General features: G+C 48.9%; 1 protein-coding gene across 1 annotated transcript in view; it reads left to right on the top strand.

Annotated features, from left to right (window-relative positions):
* The first annotated feature begins 2,735 nt into the window (after positions 1-2,735).
* The window catches only part of LOC149366075 (membrane metallo-endopeptidase-like 1), a 51,726-nt gene continuing 36,930 nt past the window's right edge, over positions 2,736-17,531 (top strand). Inside the window, exons 1-4 of the mRNA XM_089548276.1 lie at positions 2,736-2,844; positions 6,721-6,816; positions 8,844-8,885; positions 10,975-11,136. Coding sequence (XP_089404402.1) covers positions 6,726-6,816; positions 8,844-8,885; positions 10,975-11,136 — 295 coding nt within the window. The 5' untranslated portion in view covers positions 2,736-2,844; positions 6,721-6,725. The remainder of the gene's footprint in view (positions 2,845-6,720; positions 6,817-8,843; positions 8,886-10,974; positions 11,137-17,531) is intronic.

The following is a 17,531-nucleotide window of genomic DNA, read 5'->3' as shown; positions in this document are numbered from 1 at the left end:
TAGTTCAGATTCCTCTTCACTGCACCTTTAACTTCTTGACTAGTAGATTTAAGCGTATAGTTGCAATTAGAGATTTGTAACCCATCGTCAGCGATACCTATATCAGTTTTCTGAATTTCGAAAACACCCTTCGCGCTATGGGTGGACAAAGTTTATCTTTTCCGACTTGTTACGTGCACTGGAAAGGTTGCTGTGCCTGCATGATTTCGAAAGTGCATGTATTTTGTCACGTTGTAGCCAAATTTTGTCAAGCCACAGCGTCGAGGGTAATCCCGTTTTCGGTTTGGTTTGGTTTATTGGGGTTTAACATTCCAAAGCAACTCAGGCTATGAGGGACGCCGTAGTGGAGGTCTCCGGAAATTTCGACCACCTGGGGTTCTTTAACGTGCACTGACATCGCACAGTACACGGGCCTCAAGAATTTCGCCTCCATCGAAATTCAGCTGCCGCGGCCGGAATCGAACCCGCGTCTTTCGGGCCAGCAGCCGAGCGCCGTAACCACTGAGCCACCGCGGCGGGGCAAATAATCCCGTTTTTGAAATTCTATAAACTGATGTGGCTATTACTAACAACAGGCTACAAATCTCTAATTGAAATCAGGCGCCTAATTTTAGTAGTTTAAAAGTTATTTATTAAACATTAGTTTATAACCAGCTTACTACTAAGATGATTCCCCACTTAGCAAAAAGCCTTTCATTGGAAACCTTTGAAATTGTTCGCTATAACACAATGTATACCACGTATTTCAGCGATAATTGGTTTAGTTTGCGGGATTTAAAGTTCCGGCGTGAAACCGTGGTTATGAGGATAATCGTAATGAAGGGTTCGGATGTATTTCGGCCAAATGGTGTTCGTTATCGGGCTACGCTCATATCGCACATCACATGAGCGTATTTACATTTTGTCACCATGGAAATGCGGCCGCCGTGGCTGGGATTCAATCCCTCGACTTTGTCCGCAGCAGCAGGATACCAAGAGCATTGAGCACTGATGTTTCATGGAGAGTTTTCAGTAGCGGTTAAAAACGTGGAATGTGAGTTAAAAGGGGAGCTTCTTCGGCATAAAAGCGTCATTAGAATGGAGAGGAGCGCGTTTTGAAGTGCTCTAATTGGAAGCTTTGTTATTAGAGTTTCTAAGAGACAATGGACACATGATAAGTGCATAGGTCAAGCGCTGTGTTAACAACTGGAGTTCACCTCGCAAAAGGGGTGTTCTTTTTTTATCATCAAATCTACATCCGATCGATAAACCTTGACAGAGATGAATAGAATACCGCCGGCGTGCCATGTCTGGGATGATCTATCTCTTTCTTTGTTCCAGAGGTGGTGTTTTTCCCCAGTGAACAGCCTCCTTCCCGATAAAGAACGCTTCTCGTGCCTCTTTGAAATTGCGTGCCTGGCTTTAAAAAAACTCTCTTGTTTTCGGGGGCTTGTGTACCACCACAGCATTTGCAGCAATTAGAGAGAGGTCCAAGGGCCGATAAACTATAGCACCGTGAATCCTACGAACTGGCCCTTTATATGAAGATCCTTGAGTCCGTGTCTCATCATCACGCCACCGCGGGGTTGCACGTCAGGATCCTATCGCCCATTGACAATTTTCTCTGGAATGCATGGTAACGAGCGACCAAGTGACACACAGTCTTCGCCACGACACTGTGACGTCAGAGTAGATTCAACGGTGAACACAGTGAAAGCGGCCGACCTTCTCTACGGTCGGATACAACTGAACACCTCGGTTAATCCGTCGGTAATCACCTGGCAACAGCCAGCTTATGCGATGTTATGCTAGCAGGTTCAAGGAGATTAAACAGCGACGTCGCGAGAACTGGTCGGGCCCTTTGGCAACACAGCCTTCTAAACTTGAGGCATTCGTCACTTCGTTCTTGAGCTCTATCCGATTTTGTTACAGGTAGCTATCTTGAAGCGTACCTGAATACAACTGTAATCAACTGAATCCCACAGATTAGATGAAACCACAAGGCAATCCAACTAGAATGAATGCACACCGTACATCCCGCTGTTCTCAAAACACAGCAAGTAAACTTATACACCAAGATAGTAAACTTATCACTGATTGAAACAAGAATCACTTTAGCTAAAGACTCCGTAGCAATTATCATGGTAACCTGACCTTGAGGCGTCATCGCAGCTTGTCCACCAGATCGTGAGCAAACTGACCACCGTGACTGGTGACAGTTAAATTATAATGACTTGTCGCGAAAGGTTGCCTGTAAGAGCAGTCTGGGTCTCACAAGCCCCGCCGATGGCAGCCCCTGCCATTCACATTAACCCTTTAACGCTTTCACGCCATACCCTTAAAGCAGGGCTTGCGTGTCCGCAACTATTTGTTCACGTACTTTTTTTTCTTTTGAAATGGCCTACGCTTGCGCATGCGCGCTTTTTTCATTTTTTTCTATCCTCTCTAGAGAGATAATCATATGCTCTTTAGCTGCTTTCCTTGCTTTCATGTTAAACAAAAACGCTGTGCCGCCCATGCGGGAACATAATACAGTAATAAAGGCATTAGTCAAAGGCAAGCCTAGAGCCAACGTCAACCATAAGGAACATCTTGCCCCGGAGAAAAGGTCGAATTCCGACAAACGGCGCTTGCGCTTTTGTTTCAGTGCTTGTTTCGGGGGAAATAAATGCGTGAGCGATGCTTCCATTTTCTTGTAAATATCTGGCAATTCGACCTTTCCACAGCCGCAAAATATTTCTTACGGTCGGGTATAAGTTTCCCTTTGCCATGTGTCTCTCTCACAGTGTTCTGTGCGCGCATCCGAGGCGCAGGCTTTGCATTAAGCGTGTCTTCTAGCAGTAAACGAGGGTGCAACGTTCGTCCGTGAGTGTGTCTTCCTAATGTGAATTTTCCTTGAGCTGCGGTTATGTGGGATTGCTTAGTTTTCAAGAGCGTGCCTATCATAACTTTATACTTGAACGTCATCTGCGATTGGTTAGTGCGTTGCTTTTTAACCACGCCCACGTTAAAAGTCTCGGCCGACGCGGCTGTGTTGTTTTATGGGGTCCAACGGCGCGAAGCAGCTTGAGGGAAATTAGGGACGCTGTAGTGGAGAGGGTGCCGGATCAATTTCGGGAACCTGGGGTGCTTTAATCTGCCCTGAAAGTGCACAGCATGCGATCTGTGTGCGTGCGTGTGCGAGTGTGTGTTCTTGTGTGCACGCGACTGTGTGTGTGTGTCTGTGTACATGTGTCCTTGTGCATGTGTTTGTGCGCGTGCATGTCAGGGAAAACTTGCAGAATGAGATGGTCGCAACTTGTACGATTATCTTCGTTTATTCATCCGACGATTTCTGACTGCAGACCGTCCTTCGTGAGGGTGAGTCATCTCTTGCACTCATCTTGTTCATCCTCCTCTCTTGATGAGTGGGCAAGCACCCAGCGTCCGCATGCCACATGTCGTTCTCCTCTCCCTCTCTGCTCCTCGCTGTCACCCATGCGCCGTTTCCTATCTCCGTTGACGAGTAAATCCAAGTTCTGCAGTTCCGTAGTCACGAACTGCCGGCCTTCTATAAGTTCAAGGCGTCATCTTTCCCACCACAACGCCATACAAGTCACCGCCGAAGGACTGCCAATATACGCGCTGGTCGACACGGCTGCCGCGGTTTCCGTGATTCATTAAAGTAGGCCACTCTTTACTCAAAATGACAACATCACTTTCCGGTAACTCGCTCCGCACTGGCAGTGAAGACCGATCTGCGCCTCTGACTGCATGCGCTGCTCAGGCCCTCTTTTGACGGCATTTTAAACATAGTTAAGTTCAAGGTCCTGTCGTTTTGTTCCCATGACGTGCCTCTGGGGTTGGAACTCTTGTCGCAACATAATGCGTGACCGGTTGCGCCCGCGCTCAGGTGGAATTCTCTGCGCCGTGTGACGAACTTGCAGATGAAACCCGTTCCACCTGGATGCATAGCTCATCGTCGCTGAGGAAGCCGAAGTTGCAACGGAAGCTTGAACACTTGTTTCTCTCTCGTGTCAAGCCACGGCAGCAGTCAGCGTTTTATTTACGTCGTTTGCTCCCTCTGTGAGCAGCAAGAACCTGCCGCTCTCGTCGGGTGTCCTCGATGTCCATAGAAGTCCTGCGAAGATGCTGACTTGCTCTCCAACCTCGATGTTGGCGAAACTGCCTACAATTCCTCAGTGAACGCTCTGCACACACTTTTCGCGCCTAATCCGTTGCCCGACGACAACCTTCCACCGACCCAGCGCGTGCAACTGTCCAGATGCCTTTAGGCCACACGTCAACTGTCTCCCATCGCACTGAAACCGGTTCTCACGCGCCTTTTCGACAGGGGCCATATCTTCTCGGCTCCGTGATTAGTGAGCAAGTTGAGAACTTTCGGAACCGTGGCGTCGTACGTCCACCTCAGAGCTGTTGGTGTTCTCAACTGGCACTGGTAAGAAGATTGTTTTATCAGATTATGAGTCAATTAGCGCCGCCTCAATAATGTTACGCATAGGGACAATCACCCTCTCCCCAGTACCGACGGCACTCTTATTGTCTCCAACGCACAGAGTACTTTCTGTCCTTTGACTTAAGTTCTGGCTACCGGCAGGTGCCTATGGACGCCTCTGACCGAGAGAAGACAACATCAGCTACCCGACGGCCTTGCGGTCTTACTGTAATACCATTCGGCCAGTGCGAAGCGTCACCCACTTTCAAATGGATAATTGAAGACATCTCACGGAAGCTCATGTGGCACACACGTCTCTGCTACCTAGACAGCATCGTTGTCTTTTTCCGGCGATTTCCCCACCAAACTCACGCACGTACAACAATTTCCGGCTTGACTGACCGACGCCGGCCTGCAGCTGGATCGAAGAAGTGCCAATGCGGAGGCAGCAGCTGACAGCCTTGGCCCACATTGTCTCTAAGTGAAGCCATTTCCATGGCACGATCAAGCTCGATGCTGTTGTGTAGTTTCCAAAACCGACTTCGATCAAGTAACTTGGAAACTTCTTAGCTCCGTGTTCCCATTTTCAGCGCTTCGTTCGCAATTTCGCTTGGATCACTGCGCCCCTGACAAAGCTTCTTGGGAGCACCACTTATCTGTCTGCTTGGTCTGCCGAATGCGAAGCGTTCGCTGCCCGCGTCGCCTTTTGATTGGGCTGCCATTACTCCGGCACTATGACCACACAGCACCTACCGAGGTATATACGGGTGCTAGTGGCGTCGGCCTCACAGTTACACTGGCACAGCAGAAACATGTTTTTGTAGAATACGTCGTTGCGAATGGGAGTCGCGCGCTATCCAAAGCTGAATGTAACTACTCTGTTACGTACCAAAGAATGTCGTCAGTTGGCCCGTTTTTTGAGCTCAGAAATCCAAGGTCGCCAAAGCATTGCCACGACAAAACCGAGACGCTACACGTTACTCTAATGGATGACTATTCTGGCTCTGAATCCCATCCTCAGCAGCGTAGGGGCCGTCGAAATTCTACAAAGAATATCGTTGGTGTTATCCCATCATCTAGCGGGTGTCCTATCAGGGCCTACCTACTACAACCTGCCGCTTATTCCGTCGCCATTAGGTCGCCAGGGTGGCTCCTCTTCATTCCTTAAGCCAGTAAGCTTACCATGACGGATGCGTCTCGTATTGCTGCTGTTGATGTCCTCAAGGAGTTAATGTCGCGTATCCACTGCGGAGGATTGGCCAAGACAGAGGCGGAGGCTGACAGATGCCGAAAAACGTTTTTCAGATAATGAAACAGAAAATAAGAGTAAAGGAATGCAGATTGGTGTATTAAAATTAAGAACGAAAGGGAAGCTGTGAGATAGGTGACTGAAAATGGGAATGGGGCTACACGTACAGGCGCGGACAAAAGTAAACGGAGCACGCAACTGTCTTCGAATATTTTTCACGTGTCACCTAATTGAAATTTCCAGCAGTGGTGCACGCATGCTGGTAGCGGCGGTTGGTGGGCTTTCTTGTAGGCAAACAACGCTTTTTCATTACCAAAGGAGAAAGCGTGATTGCACTTCGAACGCAATAGCGTGCTCCGTTTACTTATGGCCGCGCCTGTACAATGTTTAGAATGTTTCGAATACAGGCGAATTTTGAGCATGAGTAGCGAGAAGATGGAATTCAGGAAGATTTTAGGATGGCAGCCAATTCGTATCTAAAAGGAAACATTGAATGGCAGAGCGCACGTTGCTCTTGCTGCGCCTAATAGTAGAAGAACAAAGAGGAGGAAATACCCCAGCAGACAAACTTAGACCGAGCTGTCGTGACGTAATAGGGAAGCAGCGACAGGACAACAAAAAATAATCAATCATTTCGATTTTAAAGCAGAGCGGGTAGAATGTGAAGTCCGCCAGACCAGATGTATGGATGTAGATGCTTGAGTTGTCCAGGAAGATGAAGATGAGAACGATGAAGGGACGCCGTGTAGACACGCCTACTTGCGCTTGGTCTGGCTGTCCTTCCCGCTCCCTGCTACTTGGCTTTGAGTGAATTACATCTACAGCTCGCCTTGTGTACGAATATCAATTCAATGTATAGATAGATATATTTACAAACTGGCGTTACAGTAGCCCGCGCATTCCGGAGAACGAAAAGCCCTCATTAACTTCAAGGAAACACCGCAGAGCTATGATAGTTTATCCCGTAAGAGGAAGACATGCATGTAGTCGCACTTCTGCAGTAATTATGCGTGTTCATACTTTACTTTTGTTTATTTTTCGTCCATATTCTGATTAGAAGCTATGCCGGCCACAGACCTCGCCGTAGTGGCGTTCCTATCAACGTGGGCAACCTTGGTAGCTTCAGTGCCAGTGGAGAACGGAGATACAAAAGGCAAGCTACTGTTCTTTTTTTTTTTTCACTTTACTAAATTTACGAACCAAGTTATGCTGATGATTATTTTTTTCCTTGGCTATGCTGTGGTTGGAAGATCAGCCATGTAATTACATGCTTCTCTCAGGAACAACGATTTTTATCGCGCGTCAGCAAAGCTCAGAAAGCGAAATACATTCTATGAGCCCTCGAAACGTGCGTACGTGCACAACTGTACATGTAGAGCTATTTCTGTCTGCAACTCCATGCTTCTCTACATGCTTCTCTACATGCTTCTCTCAGGAACAACGATTTTTATCGCACGTCTAACTTAATGCATTTCAGCAAAGCTCAGAAAGCGACATATTCCATGAGCCCTCGAAACGTGTATACGTCCACATATGTCCTCTGACAACTGAACATGAAGAGCTATTTCGGTGGGCAAATCTACCTGTGAGTGTTTCTGTAAGAGGCCGAAATGTTTTGCAGTGTAACTGGTATGAAAATCTTTCTCTTGAGTTTACTGCATCCGCTGAGTGCGTCATCAGTTGTTCGTTGTCCGTTTTCGCTCCAACAGACAGCTCTTGCGTGATAGCAATGGACTTTATGTGGTCATGTGGGGCTAGGAATGAGCGCATAATAGGCGGTCGAAGTAGTAAGCGAATATTTCTATTTAGAGCAGGTATATAGTGACCGCTCAGCCGGATCATGAGAGGGAAATAACTAGAAGAGTAAGAATGGGGTGGAGCGCATATGGCGGGTTCTCCCAGATCATGAACGGCAGTTCACCAATATCTCTTAAATGAAAAGTATACGACAGCTGTTCCTTACCGGTACTCACCTGTGGGGAAGAAACGTGGAGGCTAACAAAGAGGGTTCAGCTTAAGGACAACGCAGCGAGCTATGGAAAGAAAAATGATAGGTGTAACGTTAAGAGATCCGTAGCGGGCGGAGTGGGTGAGGGAATAAACGCGGGTTAATGACATTCTTGTCGAAATCAAGAGGAAGAAATGGGCTTGGGCAGGGCATGTAATGCGAAGGCAAGATAACCGCTGGTCCTTAAGGGTAATGGAGTGGATTCCAAGAGAAGGCAAACGTAGCAGGGGGCGACAGAAAGTTAGGTGGGCGGATGAGATTAAGAAGTTTGCGGGGATACAGTGGCGGCAAATGGCAAAGGACAGGGTTAATTGGAGAGACATGGGAGAGGCCTTTGCCCTGCAGTTGGCGTAGTCAGACTGATTATGATGATGATGAGGTGCAAGAGAGCGGAGGGGGGGGGGGGGGGGGGGGGAGCTGTTATAGACCACCACGGCTGTTGGCATTTTAATTCGTGAAGTGGAGCGTGAACCGTTTTGGACCTTTATACAAAACACGTGTAATAATAGCACCAGACGCCCTCGCAAGCAACGATAGTGCTGCCGAGCAGAGAGTGCGGAATTGCATCTTCCGTTTTTTTTTTCTGATCTCCGCAGGCACTGCAATGAACGCTGTGTGTGCGTTAAGTCAATGTGACTGTATGCTGTTATGGGAACAGACATGTCAGAGCTGTTGGAAACCGCTCTCGTCTACGGGAAAATATGCAGAAGTGACATAAGGACGCCTGAGACACAGTTAGCGGTGCTCTACCGTGAAATAGTCTCATTTAGAAAAGTACAATTCCTCATCAGCGCAGCTCAAACTCGTCCTGTGGCTTTCCAACGGCGACTGACGTCATAAGGGATGCAGTGGCATAAGACAGGGGAGTAATGTCGTGGCAGTTCTCCTGGCGTCACATTAGAGGGATAGAAGTAATCGACTATGCGCCTCTTCGATCACTATAGGTGGCGTGCACAGTTGGAAGGCGGTATTTGAAAAACAAAAAAAAAAAGCATTGGGACACTCTTCCACTTGGACCGAGATATTATCATTGATATGAAGCTGTAGCCTGTCCCCACCCCTACACTAAAAAAAATTAACTGCCATATTTGCAATGACGTCGGTAAAAATTTACAATTCGTTATAATGTCTTATATCTCATGGGAAATTTCTTTTCTTTCGCCTTTTTCTAGGAAACTATACAGTGTGCAACACCGAGGTGTGCCAGCAGCGAGGTAAGGTTTTCGGGTCTATTGTTTTTTCATTTCACGCTTCACTACTGCATTTAATTGTTCGCTGCACATTAATGAACACTGAACGCCACTCTATCCAGTATACCTCTCAGTAAAAGCTGATTCTATGGATTTTTGTACTCATGTTGATGTTTACCCAGTCATAAAAGCTGCGAAAATTGCATTTAGAACTGTGTTCTGTCACTCGATACAAACTCGTGGCGTCGAGATCTAAAAGGGTCCCGTGATCCCAGTTTCCAAATGAATGGCCGAGTAGCCAAGCCTCACGGATCCGCACAAAACAGAAGAATACGAAACTATTTGGAGGCGCCGCAATACGCTTGCAAAAACGAAAGATGGTGGCGACATCTGTGCTTCATTTTGTGACCCTTTCTAGCTTATAAACGCACTGTTTTGAAAGAAATGTAGCGCCTTTGTCAATCGGACGAGCAAACGTACCGATACACGACAACTTCAAACTGTCTTCGATGCCCGTTTAAGGTTTGGATTTGCAGCTCATAGATAAGCTCCTGTTATTACCACTCATAACTGCGCTCATTGGTACCTGTGAAAGCCGATCTAAATGCTTAGGACTGATGGGTGTGTTAACACTTCAAGGACACCTTAGGCTAGGGCACTAGCTGGAACACTTGTTAATTCGGTCTAGCTTAAAATTTCCAATTTATTCGGGCTAACGCTCTGGTCCTGCCAAGATTAAATGCTTTAAGAAGGCTCCGTTTAATTCGAACCCTTCTTAATCCCTTTCGGTGTCGTTCCAGTTATCGATAGCTGTGTCTTACTTCTGCTTCACCTTGATGCCCAAGAATGAACTCCGCAAAAAAGTTTGTTCTGAAATGCCGGAATTATGGAGAAACAGTGTCCACATTTTTTTTTTCGCATCCTGTTTTAGCGGTATACCCGCAAATGTGCCGGGGACAAACAGCGATAGAAGATGAGGAATCAGAAGAGGGAACACAAATCGACGTCGTCGTGTTACGTCCATTCGTCTGACGCGTCCTCCCTCCTCACCGTTGGTCACATGAACCAACCAGCCTCACCCTATAATTTGCTGAAAGGCAACCATTCGGCTTCCCTACGCCGATTTCTGCTCGGACACCTCAATCGAGGCCGCACTTGACAACTAACATCCACGAGAAAAGCGCTAAAGGTTGGCTGTGTAAGTGCTGAGGTTAAAAAACATAGAAATCATCGTCAACAGCATTGAACGAAACAAGTATTGTGTGCGCCTTAAGTCATTTTGTTTTGTTTTGTTTTGTTTTCAGCTTCGAAAAACATATTAACGCAATACGCTGCCATATGCAAAACATGTAAAATTCGGTGGAAGTGACTCGACTGTCTAGGTTGGGTTTATCTGCGTCCTAGCTTGGAACTAAACAACTAAAAGACGCGGCGCGTGGGTTTACTAAAGCGAATAATTCTGTTTTGTGCTCTCTTCATCTGTCTTCCTTCACTTGGATGTCATCGCCTCTGTGAACTGCAGTATTTTTTTTTCGCACGCAAATGTCTTTATTACGTCCGGTGCAACTTGAGAGCTGATACGAATTATCCCAAACGGGATAACCTGTCCAAGAAGCTTAGTTTCTTAACTGCAGCCGCCCGACGCCTATTCGTTGGCTCTGTAGCAGCGGGTAGAGTGATGTGAAGAGAATGTAAATGCATAGCAACTACACAAAATCTTGCCCACATGAAGCCGTGTTTTCGGCATATCTCATAATGCGCCCATATTTTGTACACAGTGCGCATATAAAACCTCTGCAGTTGTCTTAGCCATTACAACACCACATGGTTCGTTAAAAGCGAGTGAAATCGAACGCGGCATTCTTCCATTCCAGTTTTTCCAGAACGAGCCGTGACGACTCCATATAATCAGTCTATAGGCCTAAGACGAAACCAGAGCGGTGAGGAAAGTTTTACGTGAAGCGTACTTCGTTAAGAACGGAAATAGAAAAAACAGGCGCTTTTTTATTGATTGATTGACTGATTGATTGATTTACTGACTGATTGATTTACTGATTGATTGATTTACTGATTGATTGATTTACTGACTGATTTACTGATTGATTGAATCCAGCCAAGCTTATCAACGAGTCCATCGACGAATGCTTTGACCCGTGCGAGGATTTCTACTCGTACGCTTGCGGCGGTTGGATAAAAAGCCACAATATATCAGAGAGCAAGCCTTTGACGGGTACTTTCTACCTCCTGCGTGATCAACTGCGGGAGACGCTTAAAAGTAAGACACGTCATATCCGCTTCTCTACACGCGAGTGCGCCTTGTCTGTCAAGCAAAACTAAAGATTTGTGCACCTGCGACGATTCACTTTGGAAGAAACGAAACAAAAGTGTTTTGAGCATTTGCTTCTTTTTGCCCTCACTTCGAACCTGATAACGACCTATACACTCTACCAACGCGCACTTCTGCGTTCTGCCGTATAAAACTACAATGCACCATCCCTAGTACAACACTGAGCACACGATCTCTTGCGATTGGTAACACCAGCGAGAACAGGGCCGATCTGCAAATGTGCAGAAATGCTGAGATTTGAAACACGGTTGTCTCGAATATTCACGGAGTGATGGCCAGGGGCTGAACTTCTTAAAGAGATTTATAATAACGGTATTATTTTATAGGGCTAAAAAAAGACGAACACACTGAGAGGCAAAGGACAGGACGGACGCTATACTCCATCTAACCGCACTCCGGTCTTTCCTTGGTTCTATCTTTATATTTACTAAGAATGAACAAACTAACACACCCGCTGGTTTTATTTGTCGCCGCATTGTAATAAATCTGTTTTGTTGCGAAAGCAACACTCCGATAGCCAAAGCGATACCTCGGGTGGCCGCCGTCGCGCTGTAGCTACGCTGACCTTGAGCCGCCGCCGCGCCTAACAGATGGTGCGCCGTTGCTCAGCAACGCTACAGCGCGCGCTAGCTCCACTCCCTCGCCGTCGCCTAGCAGCGCGATAGAGGGCGTTAGCTCCTCCCTCTTGCTTCTCTCGAAGCACCGGAAGCTAAGAGTAAGATACTATATGAAGAACGCCTGAGGAAATTGACGATAACAGGTGGGCAGCTAAGGTATTTAAATATTTACACAGAAAGAGCGTTGACTCACAGTGGCGGAAAAGAACTAGAAAACTAACCAGCAAGTATGCAGGTCATGAGGACGGAGAAAGAAAGAGCATTAAACGACAGGTTAAAAACGCTGAAGTTAAAAATTGGATGAATACAATGGAAAAGAATCATAGCGTAGAACTATATCGATACTGGAAAAGGCAGATCAGGAAAGAATTTTTCTATGATAACTCAAGAGGCAGTGCCCTACTTTTTGAAGCTAGGTCAGGGTGTCTTAGAACGCGCAGCTACAAAAAGAAATTTAACGAAGATGACACATGTGCAGTGTGTGGTAGATCTTTGGAAACAATTGAACACCTCATAATCAAATGTGATGGTATCCATCCGGATGTCGATGCAGGCACAGTCACTCTTCCTGAGGCCCTAGGGTTTAAAGATAACAATGGTCATGTAAATAGATCAGTAGTGGAAGTTAGCAAAAAGCGATTGGTGGATTGGTGGCTGAAAAGCAGAGATGGCATAAAGTTAGAATTGTAGGAAACCGTAGGTAAAGATGATGGCGAATCTTAATGAGAATTGCCAACACAGTAAACAAAAAAAATAGTAAAGAAAGAAAAGCTGAGCATGGTGGCAATTGCCACGTTTCAAAGGGGGCGCTCCTATCCGTCCGTCCGTCCGTCCGTCCGTCCGTCCGTCCGTCCGTCCGTCCGTCCGTCCGTCCGTCCGTCCGTCCGTCCGTCCGTCCGTCCGTCCGTCCGTCCGTCCGTCCGTCCGTCCGTCCGTCCGTCCGTCCGTCCGTCCGTCCGTCCGTCCGTCCGTCCGTCCGTCCGTCCGTCCGTCCGTCCGTCCGTCCGTCCGTCCATCCATCCATCCATCCATCCATCCATCCATCCATCCATCCATCCATCCATCCATCCATCCATCCATCCATCCATCCATCCATCCATCCATCCATCCATCCATCCATCCATCCATCCATCCATCCATCCATCCATCCATCCATCCATCCATCCATCCATCCATCCATCCATCCATCCATCCATCCATCCATCCATCCATCCATCCATCCATCCATCCATCCATCCATCCATCCATCCATCCATCCATCCAATAGGCTTCGGGAGAGGAGGTGATGCCTCGATGTATATACCGGTGCGCTTCTACTCGGGTGAACAGCCTCGCTATGGATAAAGGTAAGACAGACGGAGGCGAGGAAGAAGCAACGTGCTTTCGCATTCCTTTAGGTACACCAGAGTTCAACCACAGCCAATTTTTTTGCCCTCACTTCAAGCCTTCGAAGTTGAATTAATGGTTGATCGCGAGAGGACGCCCACCCAATGTACGCTGCGGCCTATTGCTGCAGTGCCGCGTGTCTGCCACAACGTTGTGAGTTACAACGTATGCAGCGCACATCTGTCGCTATCGCCACGTAGCTTCGCCCGACTGTGTCCACTGTCCCAGGGGGCCAGAGAGAGAGGGAGAGAGAGAGAGGGAGAGAGAGACGACTTTATTCACACCGACATGGGCCTCGGGGCAGGGGCTGAGCCCGAGGGAGGGCCTCCCCCTTGCCGGCCCTCCTGCGCCGTGACCGCAGAGAAGGTCTTGGAGTAAGCCTCCTCCGCCAGGCTTAGGGCGATCTTTTGTACATCCGCATTTGGGCTGCGGATGTTGGACTTCCAGGTAAATTGATCAAGGGGATCAGTCTGTTTAGCTCCCGGAGATTCGGGGCATTGCCAGATTAGCTTGATTTTGACTCAGAGGTACGTTGCAGAGATTGAAAGCGGATTAGGCGGAGCACAGAAACACGCGTCCGTCATCGCCGGCAGCCATCCTCCCTCCTCCCAGGCGGCCAGTTATGCGCCTTTACTTAGCTTTCGAAGCTGCCGCTCTTCATCGGTTTCGGCTGGCCGTTTAGCGCGTTTACGCTCCCCACCGATTGCCAAATCCCTCGCACGGTTGGCAATGTCGACCGGATGATCAGACTCGGCCTGACGTCGGCGAGTACCCACTCTCGAAGACGTGGGCTCCACGGACTTGCTTCGTCCATAGAGAAACAACTGATATATATATAGAGAGAGAATCAACTTTATTGCCATAGATTGGAGGGATTTAGGGCAGGTGGGCATGGTGTGGCCCCCAGGTGGGGGCGACTTCCTGGGCCCACGAAATGAGTGCCAGTTGGATGCTCTTGTCTGGCCTTTTGAGGAGTTGGTTCCATCCTTCTTCGGAGGGAGCTGGCAGTAAGGTTCGAGGGGGCGGATTTCCCGCGCAACCCCAGAGGATGTGTGCCTGGGTGGCGATTTCTCCCTGGTAACAATTTTGGCAGACGGGGTCATATTCCCCGTCTGTGATGAGTGAAAGTCTAGAATGGCTAAGGATGGAGTGCGTCTGCAACCTGCGGAGCAAGCTGGCTTGCGCTCGATTCAAATCGGGGTGTGGAGGCGGGAACTGGCGTCTCATCTCTCTGTAGAGGTTGGTAATTTCGGCAAAGGTCTGGGGAGCCTCGGCAAGAGCGTCTGGATCCGTGGGGCCGGCCGCCCGGTTGGTTAGTCCTCGGGCTAGTCGGTCGACCCCTTCGTTTCCAGAGTTTCCCGCGTGGGCGGGTACCCAGACCAGGTTGATCTTATGGTCGAGAGTGCAGCCGCGAAGGATGCGTGCAGCGGGGTGGCAGATAAAACCTGCCGAGTAATTTTGTATCGCTCTTTTGGAGTCGCTTAGGACTGTGCGCGTACGTGGGTCAGCGATGGCCAGCGCGATGGCGGTTTCTTCTGCCGCTGTCGGAGAGTGAGCTACTACTGTGGCGGCGGTGACGAGAGTAGATTGTGGCGTGGTTGCACAAGCCACGTATGTGTGTGCACTTTGCCGTGCAGCATCTACGTATATTGCGTGTTTGTCGGCAAGGTATGTGGCATCTAGTGCTTGGGCTTTCAGCTGACGGCGCGTATCATGGCGGCCAGGTAGCATGTTTTTGGGGATTGGTTTTATAACTAGGCGGCTATAGACCCCTATCGGAATGGGCGTCGTGGGGGGGACGTCGCCTATGGGGTTGATGTTGAGACGGTCAAGTATGAGCCGCCCGTGTTTAGTGCGGGAGAGGCGGTGGATTTGGGCGGTCTTGTGTGCCTCTATGAGTTCTGTGAGCGTGTTGTAGATGCCGAGTTGGAGGAGGTGCTGTGTGCTGGCGTACTGAGGTAGCCCCAGTGCCGCTTTGTACGCTGAACGTATAATGCTGTTCACAGCTTCCTCGTCCTTCCGGCGGAGGTGATAGTAGGGGTAGGAGTAGACTATCCTGCTAATGAGGAAAGCTTGCGTGAGCCGACAGAGGTCATCCTCCTTCATACCTCTGCGGCGGGTGCTGATGCGGCGGATAAGGCCGTTGATCTGATTGGCTGTGGTGCGGAGGCGCTGAATGGCCTCCGAGTTTTGCGTGTTGTTCTGTATTAACATACCCAGAACGCGGATGGTGCGGACCGGCGGTATGGGATGTGTGTCGACTTCAAGCACAATAGGTTCTTGCGGGTCGGGGACTGGCAAGCGAACTCGTCTGTCCCTGATGACTAGTAATTCTGACTTCGTGGAGGAGCATGTGAGCCCGTTCGCCTGTACAAAGGAGTGTACTTTATCGATTGCTGTTTGGAGGGAGTTTTGGATTTCCCCGTCAGAGCCAGAGTTGGTCCACAGGGTAATGTCGTCAGCATATATTGAGTGTTTAATGTGAGGTATCTCTTCCAGGAGCGGAGGGAGGCCTCTCATTGTAGTGTTGAAAAGGAACGGAGATAGGACTGCTCCTTGTGGTGTTCCTCGGGTGCCTAGCGTGATCTTCTCGCTGTGGAGGTCTGCAATGTGAAGTTCTGCTGTACGGTTATGAAGAAAGTCGGCGATGTAGTTGTAAGTGCGAGTGCCTACATTCATTTGTGAGAGGTTTGCCAGGATGGAAGCATGTGACACGTTGTCGAAAGCCTTGCTGACATCTAGGCTTAGGATAGTTCGTGTAGCTCGGATGGGTCTCGGATCGAGGATGTCGTGTTGGATTTGCCACATAATGTCTTGAGTGGAGAGGCCGGTCCTGAAGCCGATCATAGTGGGGGGAAAAAGGTCCTCTTGGTCTACGTGAGTGTGTAGTCTATTGAGTATGACGTGTTCCATGACCTTTCCCAGGCAGGACGTGAGCGAGATGGGCCTAAGGTTGCCCAGCTCGAGTCGTTTGCCTGGCTTAGGTATGAAAATCACTTTTGCATGCTTCCAAGTGTCTGGAAGGCGACCCTCATGCCAGTGTTGGTTGAAGAGGTCCGTGAGTGCCTCGACGGACTGATCTTCGAGGTTACGAAGCATCTTGTTGGTTATGTGGTCGTCGCCAGCGGCTGCGGTGGTTTTAATCTGGTTGAGGGCGGCGCGGACTTCTCCTGCCGTGATGTCGGCGTCCATGTTGGTGTTCTGAGCACCTGTGTACCCTGAAGGGATGGGAATTTCAGTGGAAGTATTGATGTATTTGTCTTTCAGGGTAGCGAGGAGTTCCTCATTTGTTCCCTGAAAAGCGTGAATACGCAGTGATTTTGATATTGAACTAGAACGCCTGCGTGCTCTTCGGCGGCGAGCAGAAAAGCGATACAGACGAACCAAGTGCTTAAATGATCTACGGGAGGCTAGACGTACGCAGAAAAAAATCAAACGAAGAATGGATCAGCTGGCGAACCAGCGCTGGAGGTCCTTTTGTCAGCACTTGGATCCCCGCAAGCCCATGTCCCTTATATGGCGTACTGTGCGGGGCCTCCGTACGCTTCCGCAGCAAAGACAACCCTTCTATGCGTTGGCTGTCTATCAAGATCGACAGCAGCCTGAGGTAGCAACGGACTACTGCAGGAAAATTGCTGGTGTACCAACTGCTTCGAGTTCCCGGCGTGTTCCTCCTGCCTCACGGGTCTCAGCCATGGATGTCCTTTTTTCTCGCGAGGAACTCGACGCTGCTCTTGCAGGATGTCGGCGTTCGTCCTCACCAGGGCCAGATGGAATCACATATGCTGCGCTGTCCCACCTTGGCCACGACGCGCGAGAAGAGCTCCTCAAACGTTACAACGACTCTTGGCTCGACGGTGCTGTTCCTCAAGAATGGAAATCGAGTCGATTGATACCCCTACTAAAACCAGGGAAATCTCCACTCGAGCTCTCGTCGTATAGGCCAATAGCTTTGGCCAGTTGCGTAGGAAAGGTCATGGAGAAAATGATTTTGTCGCGCCTTGAGTGGTACCTCGAACACTACAAAATATACCCCGACGCTATGGCCGGCTTCAGGCGGGGTCGCTCTTCTATTGACAACGTCGTTGATCTCGTATCCACGGTTCAACAACAGAAGCGCTTGAAACGTTTGTCAGCGGCACTCTTTCTGGATGTAAAAGGTGCCTACGACAACGTGACCCATGAGGCCATCCTTGATGCGCTGGAAACTGTGGGCATCGGTGGTCGGATGTTTGCGTGGATAGAGAGCTATCTGTCCAAAAGATCATTTTTTATCCAATGTGAAGATGGCCCGACGCCTGAGCATTACACCTACCGTGG

The sequence above is a fragment of the Amblyomma mixtum genome, chromosome 1 (assembly GCF_055824585.1).
Source record: "Amblyomma mixtum isolate Tamu chromosome 1, ASM5582458v1, whole genome shotgun sequence".
Lineage (NCBI taxonomy): Eukaryota > Metazoa > Arthropoda > Arachnida > Ixodida > Ixodidae > Amblyomma > Amblyomma mixtum.
The sequence above is the reverse complement of the archived record's forward strand: the minus strand, read 5'-3'. Positions and strand labels throughout refer to the sequence as shown.